Below are 19,324 nucleotides of genomic sequence, written 5' to 3' on the forward strand. Positions count from 1 at the left end.
ATAAAAGTTTAGCATGACTTCCTTGCTTTTGTACTCTATGCTTCTATTTATAAAGGCAAGGATCCCATATGCTTTTTTAATAGCATTATTAACCTGGTCAGAATCCAACGTTGCACAAAGCTTAAATTAATTCTTACATAAAATAAATCCTATCATTGGTTGATTCTGTATTGGTGGTCAGAATGGACACCATAAGGGTAATTTTTAAAGTTCAATGCCTTGACGATGGGGACCCTCACCTGCTGCCTGGACATATCGGGAAGTCACAGGCCCATTGCCCACAATTTTCCTATGTCTGCTGACAGAAAGAAAGAACTTGCATTTAAATAGCACCTTTCATGATGTCCGATCATCCCAAAGCGCTTTAGATCCAATTAAACACTTTCTCAAATATGGTCACTGTTGTAATGTAGAAAACGCTAATTTGCGCACAGCAAGGTCCCACAAACAGCAATGAAATAAATGACCAGATAATCTGTTTTAGTTGTTGGTTGACGGATAAATGTTGCCATTGGGGAGAACTCCCCTGCTCTTCTTCAAAATAATGCCGCGGGATCTTTTACATCCACGTGAGAGGGCGGACGGTGCCTCGGTATAACGTCTCATCTGAAGGACGGCACATCCAACAGTGCAGACAGGGATGAGGTTCGCAGTCACAGGCAGGGAAAATGAACACCCATATGTTAATTAGTAGAAAATGCCATAGATGTAAAGGACATCTAATTTTATTCCCCACTGTTGCATTGTTCCCATTGTGTTGTGGAACCACTCACACCAGGTAATGAATCGAGACAATCTAAACTCACTTTCAGTGGAAAGGAAAATCGGGCAGTTCCTATAAGGGGCACCCGACCCATATTGCCAGTTTTATGCTCCAATGGTAAGTTGAAAATCACCCTCTCCCAGTGTCAGTATCAGGGACTTCCCAGGCCAGGAATAACACAATCAGATGCAGAGTAAACTCCCTGTACTCTGCCCAACAATTTGTTTCCCCTTTAACCTTAGAAGAGCATGCCATAATGCACCAGTCTGATTTCTGTTTTCCCCAGCAGCCATCCTTTTGGCCCCTCTGAGTGAGATAGCCAATTTGTGCTGAATTATTGGCAAATTTTATGCTGTGGACCCATGCCCACTAGGAGCTGACACTTTACCTGGAACTCTTAAAATCATCAGGAAATAAAAGACTTTTCAGCCCACCATTCTGGAATGGTTTCAGATTCAGGTCCCATTGATGAAGGGATATTGCATTAACTCACTGAACCACCCAGATAATATCTTGATGATTGGCATTGATTCACGATGACCTATGAGACTGGTGACATTGTTGGACTAAATAAATTTGATTACTTTGTTGTTGTCAGATCATCAAGATAATTGTTAATATTTAACTCCACTCCACTTTAGCAGTCCAGTGTGTTTTAAGAAGATTGGTTTCCACAATCAGGAGAAGCTTTGAGGTATAATCAGAGTTTGGTGTGTTGATCTGCATTGAACTTCATGAGGGCTAACACAACTAAATCCAATAAATTAATTCTTGCAAGCAACAGAAATCCATGAATTAGCTAATCTTCAACGTTAAAACACATTAGTGCCATGATTAAATCACTAGAATGCCTTCTAACAATGGGGAGGAGGGAATCATTGCAGCGAGCACAGTCAGTGAGTCTTCATTCCTCTGCCTGGCATGTTTTCCTGATGATCATGAACACAGAAACTTCTAAAGTCTAACCAGCCTTTGGAAAGACTTAGCAGATCCATGGAGGTTCTGCAGAAGAGCACCTTAGGTGAATTAGAAAGAAAAAAAGAACTTGGATCTATATAGCTCCTTTCACAACCTCTGCATGTCCCAAAGAACTTTACAGCTAATTAAGTACTTTTGAAATATAGTCACTGTTGTAATGTAGGAATCGCAGCAGCCAATTTGTGCACAGCAAGGCCCCACAAACAGAAATGAGATAATGAGCAGATAATCTGTTTTTAGGTGTTGATTGAGGGATAAATGTTGACAGGACACCGGGGAGAACTCACCTGCTCTTTTTCAAATAATGCCTTGGGAACATTTACGTCCACCTGAGAGGGCAGACAGGGCCTCGGTTTAAAGTTTCATCGTAAAGACGGCACCTCCGTCACTGCAGCTCTCCCTCAGTACTGCACCGGGAGTATCAGCCTAGATTATGTGCTCATGTCCCTGGAGTGGACCCACAGCCTTCTGACTCAGAGGCAAGAGTGCTTTGGAAAGACTTAGCAGATCTCTGGAGGTTCTGCAGGAAAGCAACGTAGGGGAATTTGAAACATTGGGAGAGATTTTCAAGGTAGGCCTGAAACGGGCATACGATATCAGCGTGTGCCCCTGGGGGTGCCCGTCCAAGGCCGCAGTTGGAAGGCCCGAAACATTTTGAGGATCGGGCCTTATTTAAATTTATCGATGAGCCGCGGGCGGCAAACAGCCAAAGCATAAAGCCAGTCAACTTCTACACGGAGCTGGCCAGTAGGTAGGGTCTGTTGGTGGTGTGGTGGGGGGGGAGGGAGGATCCGGGAAAGGGGGTGGGGTGTGGAAGAGGCCATAACAGGACGGCAGAGGGCCGAAAGTGTTCTGTGGGGCCAGGAGGCGCATGAATTTTCTCACTTTTCCCACAGTCCTACTTCCCGTTTTCCCTCCAGATTAATCTCAGCTTTCTGTTTTGTCCCCAATAAACTGTTTTGCGTGGGATCTTGAACACTCCTCCTGGCCCCGGAGAAATCTTTTAGAAAAGAAGTAAAATCTTAGATTTCCTAAGCAACCTCCAGCGGTCCCTGTAAGGACCACTGGTTAGGCCACTCAATGCCTGAAAAAACTAGGACCAGCTTGCACTACGCATGATTTGCCCATTCCTCCGTGAAAATTGTAACCGGTGTAGGACCCTGATTTGGATATGTAAACATCCTCCCGTCTGTTTTGGTCGGGAGTACTGGGCGCCCATTTAAAGGCCTGCCTGAACATTGAATCAGGCTAGCAAATGGGTTCCAAAGTCCTTACCAGATTTTTGTCTGCCAGCTACCCATTTCTCAGGCGAGAAACAGGCAGCTGATAGTTGAAAATCCCCCCCTCCCCCACCTTCACCTTTGGCGCGGGTGAAGAAATGACGGCTGCGGATCGGCCGCGTGTTTTCCGCCTGTGCCAAAAGTGAAAATTAACTCCACAGAAATTTAGGCCCATTCAGTCCTTCTTGCCAGCCCTAAATTTAGACCCCTCTCAGAGTATGATTTTACGCAGTCTCACTTTCCTGGCTTCTCTCCAGATTAATCAGTCACCCGTTTTCTCCCCAATAATCTGCCCTACGTGAGATCTGTGTAAGAACACCTCATGTAAATGAAGGTAACACATTACAACTTATACAGCTCCATGGCGGAATCTCTCTGCCGCTAACAAATCTATGGGAGTTACTGTACAAGTCCATGTTGCCAGCATAGAACCCCGCCTACTCCTGCTCCTCCCGACTCCACATTCAGGTGAGTATATTTTAAAAACTTATCTTGTTGGTTGCGCCCCAACAGGAGGTCACTTTAAGGACCCCCTGTTAGGCCGCATCTACGCTGGCTCCCTCAGGGCAAACCAATCCTGCAGTGGGGGGCGGGGGGGCCTCAAACTGGCTTTAGGCCCCTTATTTGCATATGCAAAGCGCTATCGCCTGTTTCAGGCGCGGCCGAATTTCTAGGCCACAATGCCTTCTTTGTGATTTTCTGAAGCCAATGCTGGGCAGAGGCCTGGTTTGAAGAGTGCCCATAGAACCTGGGTATTAGGCATTGCTAGGCTATGTCTTGACATCAGAAGATCTTTCAATGGACAGCCAGCAACTTTCAGCTCAATGATTTATAGATTATTTGTCATTACAGTCACTAATTTTAAAAATAGTTTGCTGCATTGTGCCTGTTCTGTGTGGGTGGTGCAAAAATAGCAGCGATCGATGCAAAATCCTTTTTGCTATAACTCTGCTGTAAGCTCGAAGCACATACTTCCTGTCCCCTATTTTATGCAAGTTCTATATCTAAGGTTTTAAAGCCATTCAGCACTAAACAATAAGATTTAAAATAGCTGAATCTGGAAATATGTTCAGATTCAGCAGAGTTCAAATTGGGCATTGCGTGAAATGAGAACTGACTGATCTACACCGGGTCAATCGGGGGACAGGAAAATCACGCCCCCCCACCAATAAATCTGAGGTGAATGCACCTTGTTTTTTATATCAAATTTTAAATCATTCAGATAATTTTCTTGACTCCTGTTCCATAAAAAAGAAAGACTTGCATTTATATAGTGCCTTTCACGACCTCAGGACGTCCCAAGGTGCTTCACAGCCAATGAAATACATTTGAAGTGTAGTCACTGTTGTAATGTAGGTGACGTGGCAACCAATTTGTTGTGTGTTCCATCTTCAACTGTAACCAATCCGGTGATCACAACGCTAAGACTTGTTCACGGCTAAGTCTTTTTTCTTAACAACTGAAGTATGCTCTATGTCATTGCCAAAATGGTCTTCTCAGTACCATTGGGCAGAGCTGGCATTGGGAGTTGGAAGCCCCTAAAGTGATGATAGTCATTGGGTCTCACCTAACCAACCTTCCTCTGCCCATTCTGCAACCTATGGTTTTTTTAACATACTAAAACATGCTACCTATTTCCCAGTAATTTAATTAGTGTGATTAAAGTTACATTTAAGAAAAACTGCATTGTTGATACGTCTTTTTATTGCCTACATAACAACAGTGAGTGAACTTCGACAGTAATTCCCCACCACCAACATCCTGTGGGTTGCCATTGACCAGGAACACAACTGGACCAGCCACACAAATGTCATGGCTACTAGAGCAGGTCAGAGGCTGGGTATTCTGTGGCGAGTGACTCACCTCCTGACTCCCCAAAGCCTTTCCATCATCCACAAGGGTCAAGTCAGGAGTGTGATGGAATACTCTCCACTTGCCTGGATGAGTGCAACTACAACAACACTCAAGAAGTTTGACACCATCCAGGACAAAGCAGCCCACTTGATTGGCACCCCATCCACCACCCTAAACATTCACTCCCTTCATCACCAGCACATCATGGCTGCAGTGTGTACCATCCACAGGATGCACTGCAGCAACTCACCAAGGCTTCCTCGTCAGCGCCTTACAAACCCGTGATCTCCATCATCTAGAAGGACGAGGGCAGCAGGTGCATGGGAACAACACCACCTGCACATTCACCTGCAAGTCACACACCATCCTGACTTGGAAATATATCACCGTTCCTTCATCGTCGCTGAATCAAAATCCTGGAACTCCCTTCCTAACAGCACTGTGGGAGAACCTTCACCACACGGACTGCAGCGGTTCAAGAAGGCTGCTCAGCACCACCTTCTCAAGGGCAACTAGGGATGGGCAATAAATGCTGGCCTCGCCAGCGACGCCCACATCCCGAAAATGAATACATTTTTAAAAAATTGATTCTGAAGCACTTTGGGATGTCCAAAGGCAATGGTAAGGCGCTATCTAAATGCAATTTATTTCTTTTCTACCTTCCCAAAATCAAACCAGAGTTCTCTACTATGACATGAGAACCTGATGTGCTGTATCAATATTTAGAAATACTTACTATTATTTTAGATTTTAGTGTTCATCTGCAGTGGAACATCCTGAACAAAACTCTTCCAATTTAAACCCCATCACAATTTACCAGCTGTGAGGTGCGTGTGTTTAAGTCGACCCTAGATGAGGGATATGCTAAGCAAAAACACCAGATAGTTGAAATTCCTCTGCGTAGTGTTTTTTTACTGCACTGGTTCATATATTTTCTTTCAAATTTTAATAAAGTCATGAACCCATTTAATATAAACACGTTTGCCTGGCTAACATTCTCCACTGAGGAGAACTGCAAAGACTTAAAACTATTACTATTCTGGAACAGATGCTGTAGGGGCAGAAACTGGGTGGGTGGGCAATTGAAATTGCCCATGGGACTTACCCCCTGAGGTCCCGCTATCTTCCTGCAGGTTCCGATTCTAACCTGCTCTTCTGAACAGGCAGGAAGGACACCTGCTGGAAACTGGTGGGGTCTATCTTTAAATATGCAGATCAAGCTCCGGTTATGTCATCGGGGCTCGAATGCCATTTTAACTAGAGTGGCTTTTCTGTCAGGCCAACTTAGCATGAAGAGGAGTTGGGGCCAAAAGAGGCCCATGAGGGTAAGTTCATTTATTTTTTTTGACTTTCCTTCCAGGGCCAGGAGGAGCCGGCGTGCTTATGCGGATCCCACCACAAAGGTTTAGACCTCTCCTGGCCCGGGCTTACCCCTCCCTCGATCGTGAGGCCCTCCCGAACTCCCTCTGGTGATTAACCTGAGTGACAGGCACCGTTCCTTCAGTCTCCTACTTCCACTCCTGCCCACTGGCCAGTTGTGACTTCCTGCCAGTTTCAGGTGGGAAACTGACTGGGCCACACACTGCCGAGGTTGGGACAGATTGCTGCTTTGCCTTGGCCCCTGCCCGCATAACTGCCACCTGAGTTAAAATTGGGGCTTGTAAGTTAAGTGAAGTATTGTAATCTAGCTAAATCTGGTGCACTTGTTGCTTCTGTTTAATCTTACTTCTTAATAAACTTGATTTGCAGTATTACGGTTTTCAACATTTTGTCTGTCAGGGGTAGTGATTACCATCAGTCAGAGTGATCTGAAGGAAATAGTGGTAGCCTGATCTATTGTTAGTGTATATCCCAATGATAAAAAGGTTCACCCAGTGACACACTAGCCTCAATTTTGAAGGGGGGGGCAGTGGGAGCAGCCTGGAATGGTGTCTATGAGTCCCGAAGCAATTTTTAAATGATTTGGCATTGTTTACATCAAATTAAAGTGCGCTCCACAATATGCAGTTTGAAAGGAAATGCTTATAAATTAGTTCAGACATTTTTGTGTATAGTTTAGCATAGCAATTATGTTGATACAAATGAAGACGGCATGAGTTTGTAACAGGTTGGTTCACAATAGTATTAGAATAGAAAATGTGATTAACTGAGGTCACTGACAAGAGTTTCCTTCATTTTTTAAAGTGATTGCTGCAAAATCTCTTGCCAATTAGTCATCAGTCTCCACCAAATGGTCAGGGCGTGGGGCTGTTCAGTTATTTCAATGTGGATGCCCTTCAGAACTGCTAGGTTATGCAGCACACAGCATACCATGAAAGAATTTGCCGATGTTGGTTGTCTTATGCTGCGACACCATGAGAACAATCAAGTCTCCCTGTGGACCAAAAGGGTGAAATCATGTCATGCGATATTAATGTGAAAAAGCTTGATGCCCATGACAGCTATTTTCATGGAGGTATTAACCAGTTTATCTCAATGTTGCAATTACGGAGCTTGTTAATAGCCTTTGATGCTATTTTTCACTAGAGGCAATGAAATCTTCAATGGAGTGCATTATTGCTAAATTCACATTTGTTATGTATCACTGACCTGCATTTGGATATAGGTGGCAAAATTTCAAAGTCTGCATATGACACAAAACTTGGACATGTAGTAAATAGTGAGGAGGATAGTAACAGACTTCAGGAGGACATAGACAGGCTGGTGGAATGGGCAGACACATAGCAGATGAAGTTTAATGCAGAGAAGTGTGAAGTGATGCATTTTGGTAGGAAGAATGAGGAGAGGCAATATAAACTAAATGATACAATTTTAAAGGGGGTGCAGGAACAGAGAGACCTGGCGTTTTTCATACGCAAATCTTCGAAGGTGGTAGGACAAGTTGATAAGGCTACTAAAAAAGCATACGGGAACCTAGGCATTATAAATAGAGGAATAGAATACAAAAGCAAATAAGTCATGCTAAACCTTTTATAAAATACTGATTAGGCCTCAGCTGGAGTATTGGCCTAAATTTTAACCCGGAAGAACACGTGGGTTGGGGGGGGTGGGGGGGGGGGGGAACAGTAAAAATTTTTAAAATCTAAAACCCGACCCTAACTCGCCTCCAACCCGCCCACTTCCGGTTTTAACGGAGGTGGGACGAGGGGTGGGCAACCAACCCGCTCTTAGGAGGCGGGTCGGTCACTGAAAGCTTTCAAGGAGGCAGCGGGCCTCCATTTTTACAGCATTTTTATTTTTAATTCCTGGGAGCCAGGATTCCCGGGCCTCCTCCTTCACGTCACATGAGAGGTGCAGCGAAGGCTCGAAACAGCAGGTAAGTGCCTTTATCGTACTGCTTGTGGGCCTAGAGGAGGAGGATTGCTTCCTCCAGGCCCAACAAGCTCACCTGCAGTGGCGCGCCCCCCCACCCCCAACGATCTCTGACCCCACCTCACGATCTCCAACCCCCCCAACCCCCTGATGACTCCCAATCCCCCGATGACTCCTGGCCTTCCCCCAGATGACGCCCGACCCCCCCACCGATGACTCCGGACCCCGACCCTGATCCCCAATGAACCCTGCCCCCCGATGACTCCTGACCCCCCCCGATGACCCGATCTCCCCAATGACCCCTGATGACTCCTGACCTTGACCCCCTGGTGATCTCCGACCCCAACCGCCCCCTTACCTTCCATCTAAGACTTACCTTCTCGCATCCGCTTCCTTCCTCTTCTCCCATCCGACTGACTGCCAGCCTGTGAAAATCGTAAGGATGTCCAGGAAACCTGTACTTCCGGGTTTCCCATCAGGAATTCCCCCCACTCTCTCCCTCCCGCCCTCTTCCCGGCTCTGTGTTAAAATTTAGGTCATTGTTTTCAATTCTGGGCACCACGCTTTAGGAAGGACGTCAAGGCCATAAGAAAGGGTGCAGAAGAGATTTACTAGAATGGTGCCAGGGACGAGGGACTTCAGTTATGTGGAGTGACTGGAGAAGCTGGGGTTGTTCTCCTTAGAGCAGAGAAGGTTAAGGGGAGATTTAATAGAGGTGTTCAAAATCATGACGAGTTTTGATAGAGCAGATAGGGAGAAACTGTTTCCACTGCCAGGAGGGTCGATAACCAGAGGACACAGATTTAAGATAATTAACAAAAGAGCCAAGGGGGAGGTGAGAATTTTTTTATGCAGTGAGTTGTTATGATCTGGAATGCACTGTCTGAAAGGGTGGTGGAAGCAGATTCAAAAGTAACTTTCAAAAGGGAATTGGATAAATACATGAAAAGGACAAATTTGCAGGGCCATAGGGAAAGAGCAGGGGAGTGGGACTAATTGGATAGCTCTTTCAAAGAGCTGGCAGAGGCATGATGGGCCGAATAGCCTCCTGCTCTGCTGTAAGATTGTGATTCAAATTCCATCATGGCAAGCTGAGAAATTGAATTCAACAAATCTGTCATTGCTGGGCTCGCATCAGGGAAAAAAAGGCTGTGGATTGTCATAAAAAAGCAACGGGTTCACTAATGTCCTTCAGGGTAGGGGCCATGAAGTAAGGAGGGAGGAGACTCGTATGGAGCATAAACACGGACATGTACCTGATGGGCCGAATGACCTGTTTCTGTGCTGTAAATTCTGTGCAATATCATCTTACAAAATGAATTGCCCATGAAAGGGCATTGCAAAACCAAATAAATCCACACCACAAGATTGCAAATCTGTGTGAAATCCCAAAAAGTTGTGATTTTATAAAGAATCTATAAACGATTCACTACATAAATTTTGAGACTGTGCTCCCTAATAGCTGGAAATCGGGAGCATTGCAAATCAGACGGCCTTGCCTCATTCCAGAATCTGCTCTCTCATCAAGCACAAGTATCAGGGGTTTCTTAAAATTGCAATTTATCTGTTTACTGTCATCACAAAGAAAATAAATGATAATTATTCAAAAAGTGTACACTTGGGGGGCGATTTTAAACCCTAAGAACGGGTGGGTTGGGGGCGGGTGTGAATTGAAGATAGTTATTTTTTGGGTCGCGACCACAACCCGGCTTTATTTCCCGGTTTAACGTTGGCGCGTAAAAGTACAGGCTTCCCACTGGGAATGCAAAGTCTGAAAATTTTGAGGTTGTGACCCAAAAAATCTATTTTAACTCCCACCCGACCCCAACCCACCCGTTCTTGGGGTTTAAAATCACCCCTTTAAAGTCAGCTTCAGTATATTGAATAAAACTACATGTAATGGAAATAAATAAAGTGGTTTGGGATTTACTTTCAAGATTGTAATCTTTTATAACCTTGCACAACACATTGTTAAAAACAGCTTAAAAATTTTGGCTCCACGCTCCACTATCCAAAAACATACGGTACAAACAAAATATACATTTTTAGATTCCGTATAATGACATATCAGCTCAACTTGAGATTTATTATTATACCTTCTGTAAACTTACCCTGGATTATGCTTTGTTCAGCATCAGAAGTGTCAAGACACAATTTAGCGCTTACCTTGCATTGTTTGGCATTAAGTCGTCATGTATATTATGGTACACTAATAATGATGTGAGCTTAGAGATTAGTGTTGGTGATACTAGTGGACAATGTTTAATATGAGATTTCTTTGCTTGCCATTTTAACACAGAAATTAACCCATTTATTTTAAAGGGGTTAATGCCTCTACTAAAATAGCAAAGAAGTGCCATACAAACACATTAAACATTTGTCCACCAATATTGAGACTTGACCACATAATCTAGGCTGCCATCCAGTGCAGTACTGAGGGAGCGCTGCACTGTCGGTGGTGCCGTCTTTCAGATGAGATTTCAAGTGGATGTAAAAGATCCCATGGCACGATTTAAAAAGCAGGGGAGTTCTCCCTGGTGTCCTGGCCAATGTTTATCCCTCAACCAACATCATGAAAAACAGATTAACTGATCATTATCTCATTGTTGTTTGTGGGACCTTGCTGTGCACAAATTGGCTGTCACGTTTCCTACATTACAACAGTGAATACACTTAAAAAAAAAGTACTTCATTGGATGTAAACCGTGTTGGGACATAAAAGTGCTATATAAATGCAAGTTGTTTGTTTCTTTCTTTAACTTCTAGGTCATCGTTATCAATGTACTCAGCATGGGCATTTAATATTGAGATTACCAATTTAATTTCACTTGTAGAGGCTTTATTTCCATTACATGTAATTTTATTCAATACACTGAACCTAGGTTTAAATGTGCAATGCCTTGCTCCAATTCCAGGAATTACCTCTGATGTCCCCTTAAATACATGTGGTTGCACCAGTGTGTCAGGCACCCAGCACAGCCTTGTTCCAGAGATCAAACATCTTGGTGTAAAACGGGTGATATCGACTTATACATCTCTCGATTTTCATTTCAATTGACTTCACTGGAAATAAATAAAAATCGGGAGAGATTTATAACGGGTGGCTGAATCGATATCACCCGTTTTACACTATTGCCTAAAGTCAAAATTACCCCCTTTCAGTTTTCTTAGATCTGCTGAGGAGTTGTTTTGGTACTTTTTGTATATCTACAGTTTAGTGATAAAGGAAAGACTTCTATATTCAAACAAAAACAAGTGAAATATAAAATTACGAGTAAAACAAATACCATGATATCCAGCTTTTTAATCTTTTTTTTATTTTGAATGTATTTAGTAGAGGTGACTGTTGATATATTATAAAGCAGTTTACACTGTTATAGAAACATGATAGCAACAGGACTTTTACATCTAAGATTAAGATTTGTAGAATACTGGCTACAGTTGCCTGAATATTTAAACTAGTCCAGCGACATGAAAAAGGTCTTCAAAATGCTTGGTTGTCTTTCCCTTGTAAGAAAATCTTAGATTTTTTTCCCCCAAGTATAAAAAAAAAATCTACATTTAGAATATTCACCTGTTTGCAGCATATGTAAGGATAAAAACACAAGTCAGCAAGCAATTGAGAATTAGAAACAGGCTACAGAGCAGCAGTTACAACTTTCTACCAAGCAGAATAATAGTTTAAAATATTTCAACATAAATCCAAACGTTAGTCATTTCTAAACTCCTAAAGTCAGAGGTCTGTCCGTGTACAGCTTATAACATTACGAAAAAAAACCATTAAGAGTAAATATTAATTTAATATCCTAAAATTGACAACTGTCAAGGTAACAATACCACTGAATAGTGCGTCATAGAAATATTTTAAATAAACTGGAGTCAACATTTTGAAGATTGATATGGTTTAACATTATAAACTAATACCTACTTAATAATTTATCTGCAATGAGCTGAATACATATACAGTTTCGCACTTGTGTCCCCTTCTATAGTGCGCAGGATTGTAAAAACATTTACAATAAATAATTTTAAAATAGTTTTACAATATTTTTATAAGGCACAGTTTCAACCAATGACTATTAAAATTCACAATTTTTTTTCTTCCTTTTTGCTTTCAATCAATGACCATGGACAGATGCAATAAAACAGAAAGAAGAGACTGTTATTGTCAGGGGATGATCTGATTTCAGAATCTGAAGTGCTGACAGCAGCAGTTAAAGTTTCCCGAAAAGTGAAACAGGACGGGGAGGGGGGGGGATTAAAATGTGACAGGTCATCAAACACACACAAGTGATGTGTATTTCCAGAACTGTCTGCCTTATTGATTGTCCGCACAGCTGTTCTGTCCATTAAATCCAGATCACTTGCTCAGAGTTCCATTCATGCATAGAAGGGAAGAATATATAAAAAAAAATAAATAACTTCGGTGCCTATCCATCACGCCACATGGTCATATGCTTTGATTGTTCGATGCCCGAGAGAGACTTCAAATATCTCAAATACTTTGCATAGGTCAGAGTTAAAAAAAATGAGAATGACATTCAGTGCTTTGAAATTCAAAAGGTAGTCGTTATCATAATGTAGAATTGTCTCTGTATCTCACTAACCCCCTGATGTGCACATTTCATTTTTAAAAAAAAAATCATTATTATTGCATGTCGCAGTGTTATTGCATGCAGCTCCTGCAGTTGGTACAGGCTGAAAGTATTGCAGCGTTTTCCCTGATGAAGAAACGATTTGCACAATTATACTATGTTATGTCCCGTTGTTAATGCATGAAAGTTGCAGGATGGTTGGAGGCTTTGGACTTGCATCGTAAAAGTTTTTCTTGATCGTAAACAAAAAAACATTTTCTGCTGTTCCATCTTCTTGTGTTATGACAATATGTAGCACAATTGTTTGTAGTAATCAAATGCTGCAAAAATATTTTTTCTTGCAATCAAAGTAATATACTTTTTATCCCCCCACCCCCATGTCCATTATTCTTGTGTGCTGTAGTTGTAACTGGTTGGGAGGTTCTGGAATATATGGTTGCTCTCCTGATTCTAAAAGTAGTCTGCACTTTTAGTTTTCTTTTAAACGTCCCACCGTTATTGCATGCGATCTGTCTGCAGCTGCTGTGGCTGGTACTGGCTGAAGGCTGCAGCTGCTGCAGCCCCAGGAGCTGCGTTGGGCATGGGCTGCTGCACCGCGTAGCTGTACCCGGCGGCGGTGACATATCCAGCGGCTGCTGCCGCTGCGGCGGGGGAGGCGGCATACGGATACTGCTCGTAGGCTGCAGCAGCGGCGGCAGCTGTGGCTGCGGAGTACTGCGCGTAGGCAGTCCCTGTGTAGTCGATGTAAGGGGACGCGGCTGCTGCGGGTTGGACATGCGGGATCACAACTCCAGGTTGCACGAAAGCCTGTGGGTAGACATAATGAGCAGGAATCCTGGTGGATAAGGAAGAAGAAAGTAACAGTAAAGAAACTGCATTTTGCTCGATCCATCCACAGTCTTTTTAAGGTTCTAATTGTTATTGTGCATATAGGGTTGCCACAATAAGGGAAGGCTTAATGAATCCACTGTATAACCTAATGCCCAAGGGCCTTTATAAGTGTAATAGATTTTACAGAAATTTTTGGCCAACTACTTATGGTATGATTTTTAATTAGAACTGGAGAAACATTTGTGCATTAAAAATTATTAGATACCAAAAGCAAGTTTTGACGTTTTGTTATTTTACATTTAAATTAAGCAGTTAGAATTCTATTCTAGATCACAAGTTGAAATCAGAGATAATGCATAGAAAATTGCAAACATTTCACCAACTTTCATTAGGAAACAGGTTTTTGGACTTAGTTTCTGAAAATTCAAAACTTTTTTCTTGGAATAATTTTTTTGTGATAATATTTCACCGTGACATTTTGCAGGGCAACTTCTGTTGATATTTCTGGCTGTAGTAGTTATAAATATATCATGGCAACCCTATGTGTTGCTAAGCAGTCTCAGCACTCATTAATATCATATCACAGATCCACAACCCCATCACCCTAATTAAAGTAAAACACAGGCAAAAAACAAAAAAAAATTAAAAATACCAAACAAAGGCCACAAGGTGATAAACAAATGGTCACACGGCAAGGTCACTCTACACGTGAAATCTAGTGAGGTTCTCACTCGTCACCAACGAGGCTCCAATAGAAGCTCTACAGACACTATTAAAAACACAGCACTGAACACCAGTACATGTGCATTACATTCTAGGAAAAGGTCACAGGAAGTCCTTGGGCAAACCGAAAACATATAGACCTGGACCCCATCATCTGGCTTGCAACGATCCGCCTAATGATATGCAAAAGAAAAAAGACACTAAAAGACAAAGAGATTGTGGGATGAAAAGAAAACACTTCACAGTGAGGGGGAGAAAGTTGGCTGCAGAGACTAAAGAAAAATTATTTTTTATGGAAAGACAATATGAAATATCTAACTTTTTATTTTTATTTTTGAGGTGTTCTACAATCTATGGGACGACAATGCTTAAATAACGGTACCCAGTCAGGTGTTCAACGAGCCCAGTGGTTCTGCACATTCCTCTACAGCACAGTGACTATGTAAACTCCAGATCAGTTAGTAGAAGCTGATCCTATTAGTTCAGCAGTAACCATGACTTCCCTTCCTCGGGTTACTAGTTATCGGTGTGAAGTAAGCATTAAAACCTGCAGACCCCAGTAACCAAGCAGCTGGATGAAAACTGCTACAAACTCATCTCTCACTAGATGGTGTGTTGCATCACCTGTGGCGACAGTTACTTCTAGCTTCTTTCTGTCATGCTGTCTTGCAGTTAGGTAGAAGGTTGATGGAACAAATCAAACTGTCCTGTTTTACTCTTGGAGGACAGCTCCACCTTATTTCTAAATGTGGATAAGCTGAAAAGATCATTGGGAGTTAGCTGGTGAGTCCAATTCAGCACAGCTGCTATTGTCAGGAGCACAATGGTATTTTTTATCAAGTTTTAGGGCAATGGAGGAAGTAATTCCCTTCCTGCTTCAAAATTAGTCCTTCAACAGTTCTTTGCATTACTCCATGTGCAATAAAACACCATAGAAAAAAAAATCAAAGACTGTATGATGTTGGCTATAGAAGGAACAGACGAACACCCAGACACTTTGTGAACAGAGATGCTGTGAGACTACTAAAGGTCATTTAAAGTACATCAATTTTCCACTGCAAAATCTTATTATGGCATTTTCCAACTCATATGTTATCATGGCTATATCAGAAACATTGAAAAACATTAAAAATTGAAAATAAAAATCTATTTGTTTTGATTATTCCTACAATCGTAACTCTTGACAAACAACTTCCTTGGCAAACCTCAGTGGCAGCAAAGCACAATGGCATTATCATTACCCCTACAACCTAAAGTACTAGAGTCTCAGTCCAGTTAAGCGAAGTTTCCCTTAATTGTAAGTGATCTTTCACCTTGCCCACAATTATAATGATGGTTGAGCTGTAGTTTGAGAAGTTCTGAATAGACCACAGGAACCCAACTTAGAAACAAAGACCTATGAGCCATGCCCAACATCTATAAAGTCAGATATGTGAGTCTTCTACTTAACGTGAAGCATACATAAAATTGCACACTGAATATTACTTTGTTACACATATGGCTTCCGATCTACTCAACGTAAAAAAGCACATCTTGAACAACAATACTTGAGTACAACTGTTTTGGGTTTAAAGATACTCTCAAGTTGTAAAGTTAAAAAGATTAAATCTTCTATCTACCGGAAGCAAATAGATTTTTTTAAAAACTATTTACTGACTACGGCTGTCTTCCTACCGTCCTTGATCAAAGAAGAGGAAGGAGCAGTCTGGACTGAAGATTCTCTATGGTTGTGTCAATGACAGTCAGAAGGACAGAAGGTGTGTGTGACATGGGGCAGGTCGTGGGCAGATTTTTCCTTCCCTCTTCCCCCAGATAGAATCCTCTAATATCATGCAATATTCTACTTAGTATTCAATAATGCCAGTAGTGTTGAAATGATGTCAAGGCTGGGATTCAAACTCTGCCTCTGGGATATATAGTTACTGCTGGAGACACTAGTTTGTCAGATGTTACCATTTTAAATAAAGACCTACTATCATGCATCTAGGTGTAAATTTTTAGCGGGAGCAGAAAGGAGGGAGAGGGGCTGGGGGTGGGAATTCCTAACGGGAAACCCAGAAGTACGGGTTTGGAGATCGTTGGGGAGTGGGTCGGAGATCGTGGGGGAGTGGGTCGGAGATCGTGGGGGAGTGGGTCGGAGATCGTGGGGGAGTGGGTCGGAGATCGTGGGGGAGTGGGTCGGAGATCGTGGGGGAGTGGGTCGGAGATCGTGGGGGAGTGGGTCGGAGATCGTGGGGGAGTGGGTCGGAGATCGTGGGGGAGTGGGTCGGAGATCGTGGGGGAGTGGGTCGGAGATCGTGGGGGAGTGGGTCGGAGATCGTGGGGGAGTGGGTCGGAGATCGTGGGGGAGTGGGTCGGAGATCGTGGGGGAGTGGGTCGGAGATCGTGGGGGAGTGGGTCGGAGATCGTGGGGGAGTGGGTCGGAGATCGTGGGGGAGTGGGTCGGAGATCGTGGGGGAGTGGGTCGGAGATCGTGGGGGAGTGGGTCGGAGATCGTGGGGGAGTGGGTCGGAGATCGTGGGGGAGTGGGTCGGAGATCGTGGGGGAGTGGGTCGGAGATCGTGGGGGAGTGGGTCGGAGATCGTGGGGGAGTGGGTCGGAGATCGTGGGGGAGTGGGTCGGAGATCGTGGGGGAGTGGGTCGGAGATCGTGGGGGAGTGGGTCGGAGATCGTGGGGGAGTGGGTCGGAGATCGTGGGGGAGTGGGTCGGAGATCGTGGGGGAGTGGGTCGGAGATCGTGGGGGAGTGGGTCGGAGATCGTGGGGGAGTGGGTCGGAGATCGTGGGGGAGTGGGTCGGAGATCTTGGGGGAGTGGGTCGGAGATCGTGGGGGAGTGGGTCGGAGATCGTGGGGGGGGGGTTCGGAGATCGTGGGGGGGGGGTTCGGAGATCGTGGGGGGCGGGGTTCGGAGATCGTGGGGGGGGGGTTCGGAGATCGTGGGGGGGGGGTTCGGAGATCGTGGGGGGGGGGGTTCGGAGATCGTGGGGGGGGGGGTTCGGAGATCGTGGGGGGGGGGTTCGGAGATCGTGGGGGGGGGGTTCGGAGATCGTGGGGGGGGGGTTCGGAGATCGTGGGGGGGGGGGTTCGGAGATCGTGGGGGGGGGGGTTCGGAGATCGTGGGGGGGGGGGTTCGGAGATCGTGGGGGGGGGGGTTCGGAGATCGTGGGGGGGGGGTTCGGAGATCGTGGGGGGGGGGTTCGGAGATCGTGGGGGGGGGGTTCGGAGATCGTGGGGGGGGGGTTCGGAGATCGTGGGGGGGGGGTTCGGAGATCGTGGGGGGGGGTTCGGAGATCGTGGGGGGGGTTCGGAGATCGTGGGGGGGGGGTTCGGAGATCGTGGGGGGGGGGTTCGGAGATCGTGGGGGGGGGGTTCGGAGATCGTGGGGGGGGTTGTACGGAGATCGTGGGGGGGGGGTTGTTCGGAGATCGTGGGGGGGGGGTTGTTCGGAGATCGTGGGGGGGGGTTGTTCGGAGATCGTGGGGGGGGGGTTGTTCGGAGATCGTGGGGGGGGGGTTGTTCGGAGATCGTGGGGGGGGGGTTGTTCGGAGATCGTGGGGGGGGGGTTGTTCGGAGATCGTGGGGGGGGGGTTGTTCGGAGATCGTGGGGGGGGGGTTGTTCGGAGATCGTGGGGGGGGGGTTGTTCGGAGATCGTGGGGGGGGGGGTTGTTCGGAGATCGTGGGGGGGGGGTTGTTCGGAGATCGTGGGGGGGGGGTTGTTCGGAGATCGTGGGGGGGGGGTTGTTCGGAGATCGTGGGGGGGGGGTTGTTCGGAGATCGTGGGGGGGGGGTTGTTCGGAGATCGTGGGGGGGGGGTTGTTCGGAGATCGTGGGGGGGGGGTTGTTCGGAGATCGTGGGGGGGGGGTTCGGAGATCGTGGGGGGGGTTGTACGGAGATCGTGGGGGGGGGGTTGTTCGGAGATCGTGGGGGGGGGGTTGTTCGGAGATCGTGGGGGGGGGGTTGTTCGGAGATCGTGGGGGGGGGGTTGTTCGGAGATCGTGGGGGGGGGGTTGTTCGGAGATCGTGGGGGGGGGGGTTGTTCGGAGATCGTGGGGGGGGGGTTGTTCGGAGATCGTGGGGGGGGGGTTGTTCGGAGATCGTGGGGGGGGGGTTGTTCGGAGATCGTGGGGGGGGGGTTGTTCGGAGATCGTGGGGGGGGGGTTGTTCGGAGATCGTGGGGGGGGGGTTGTTCGGAGATCGTGGGGGGGGGGTTGTTCGGAGATCGTGGGGGGGGGGTTGTTCGGAGATCGTGGGGGGGGGGGTTGTTCGGAGATCGTGGGGGGGGGGGGTTGTTCGGAGATCGTGGGGGGGGGGTTGTTCGGAGATCGTGGGGGGGGGGTTGTTCGGAGATCGTGGGGGGGGGGGTTGTTCGGAGATCGTGGGGGGGGGGGGTTGTTCGGAGATCGTGGGGGGGGGGGGTTGTTCGGAGATCGTGGGGGGGGGGGGTTGTCCGGAGATCGTGGGGGGGGGGGGTTGTTCGGAGATCGTGGGGGGGGGGTTGTTCGGAGATCGTGGGGGGGGGGGTTGTTCGGAGATCGTGGGGGGGGGGGTTTGTTCGGAGATCGTGGGGGGGGGGGTTGTTCGGAGATCGTGGGGGGGGGGTTGTTCGGAGATCGTGGGGGGGGGGGTTGTTCGGAGATCGTGGGGGGGGGGGTTGTTCGGAGATCGTGGGGGGGGGGGTTGTTCGGAGATCGTGGGGGGGGGGTTGTTCGGAGATCGTGGGGGGGGGGTTGTTCGGAGATCGTGGGGGGGGGTTGTTCGGAGATCGTGGGGGGGGGGGGTTGTTCGGAGATCGTGGGGGGGGGTTGTTCGGAGATCGTGGGGGGGGGTTGTTCGGAGATCGTGGGGGGGGGGTTTTCGGAGATCGTGGGGGGGGGGTTGTTCGGAGATCGTGGGGGGGGGGGTTTTCGGAGATCGTGGGGGGGGTGTTGTTCGGAGATCGTGGGGGGGGGGGGGTTGTTCGGAGATCGTGGGGGGGGGGGGGGGGTT

General features: G+C 46.3%; 1 protein-coding gene across 6 annotated transcripts in view; it reads right to left on the bottom strand.

The window, feature by feature from the left end:
- Nucleotides 1-11,481: 11,481 nt before the first annotated feature.
- LOC137336496 (RNA-binding protein 24) overlaps nucleotides 11,482-19,324 on the bottom strand; it is a 32,685-nt gene continuing 24,842 nt past the window's right edge. For all 6 annotated transcript variants that reach the window (XM_068001666.1, XM_068001664.1, XM_068001665.1 and 3 more), the window contains one exon: nucleotides 11,482-13,617. In XM_068001666.1, the coding sequence (XP_067857767.1) occupies nucleotides 13,278-13,617 (340 nt within the window). In that variant the 3' untranslated portion in view covers nucleotides 11,482-13,277. The remainder of the gene's footprint in view (nucleotides 13,618-19,324) is intronic.

This window comes from Heptranchias perlo, chromosome 2, assembly GCF_035084215.1.
Source record: "Heptranchias perlo isolate sHepPer1 chromosome 2, sHepPer1.hap1, whole genome shotgun sequence".
Lineage (NCBI taxonomy): Eukaryota > Metazoa > Chordata > Chondrichthyes > Hexanchiformes > Hexanchidae > Heptranchias > Heptranchias perlo.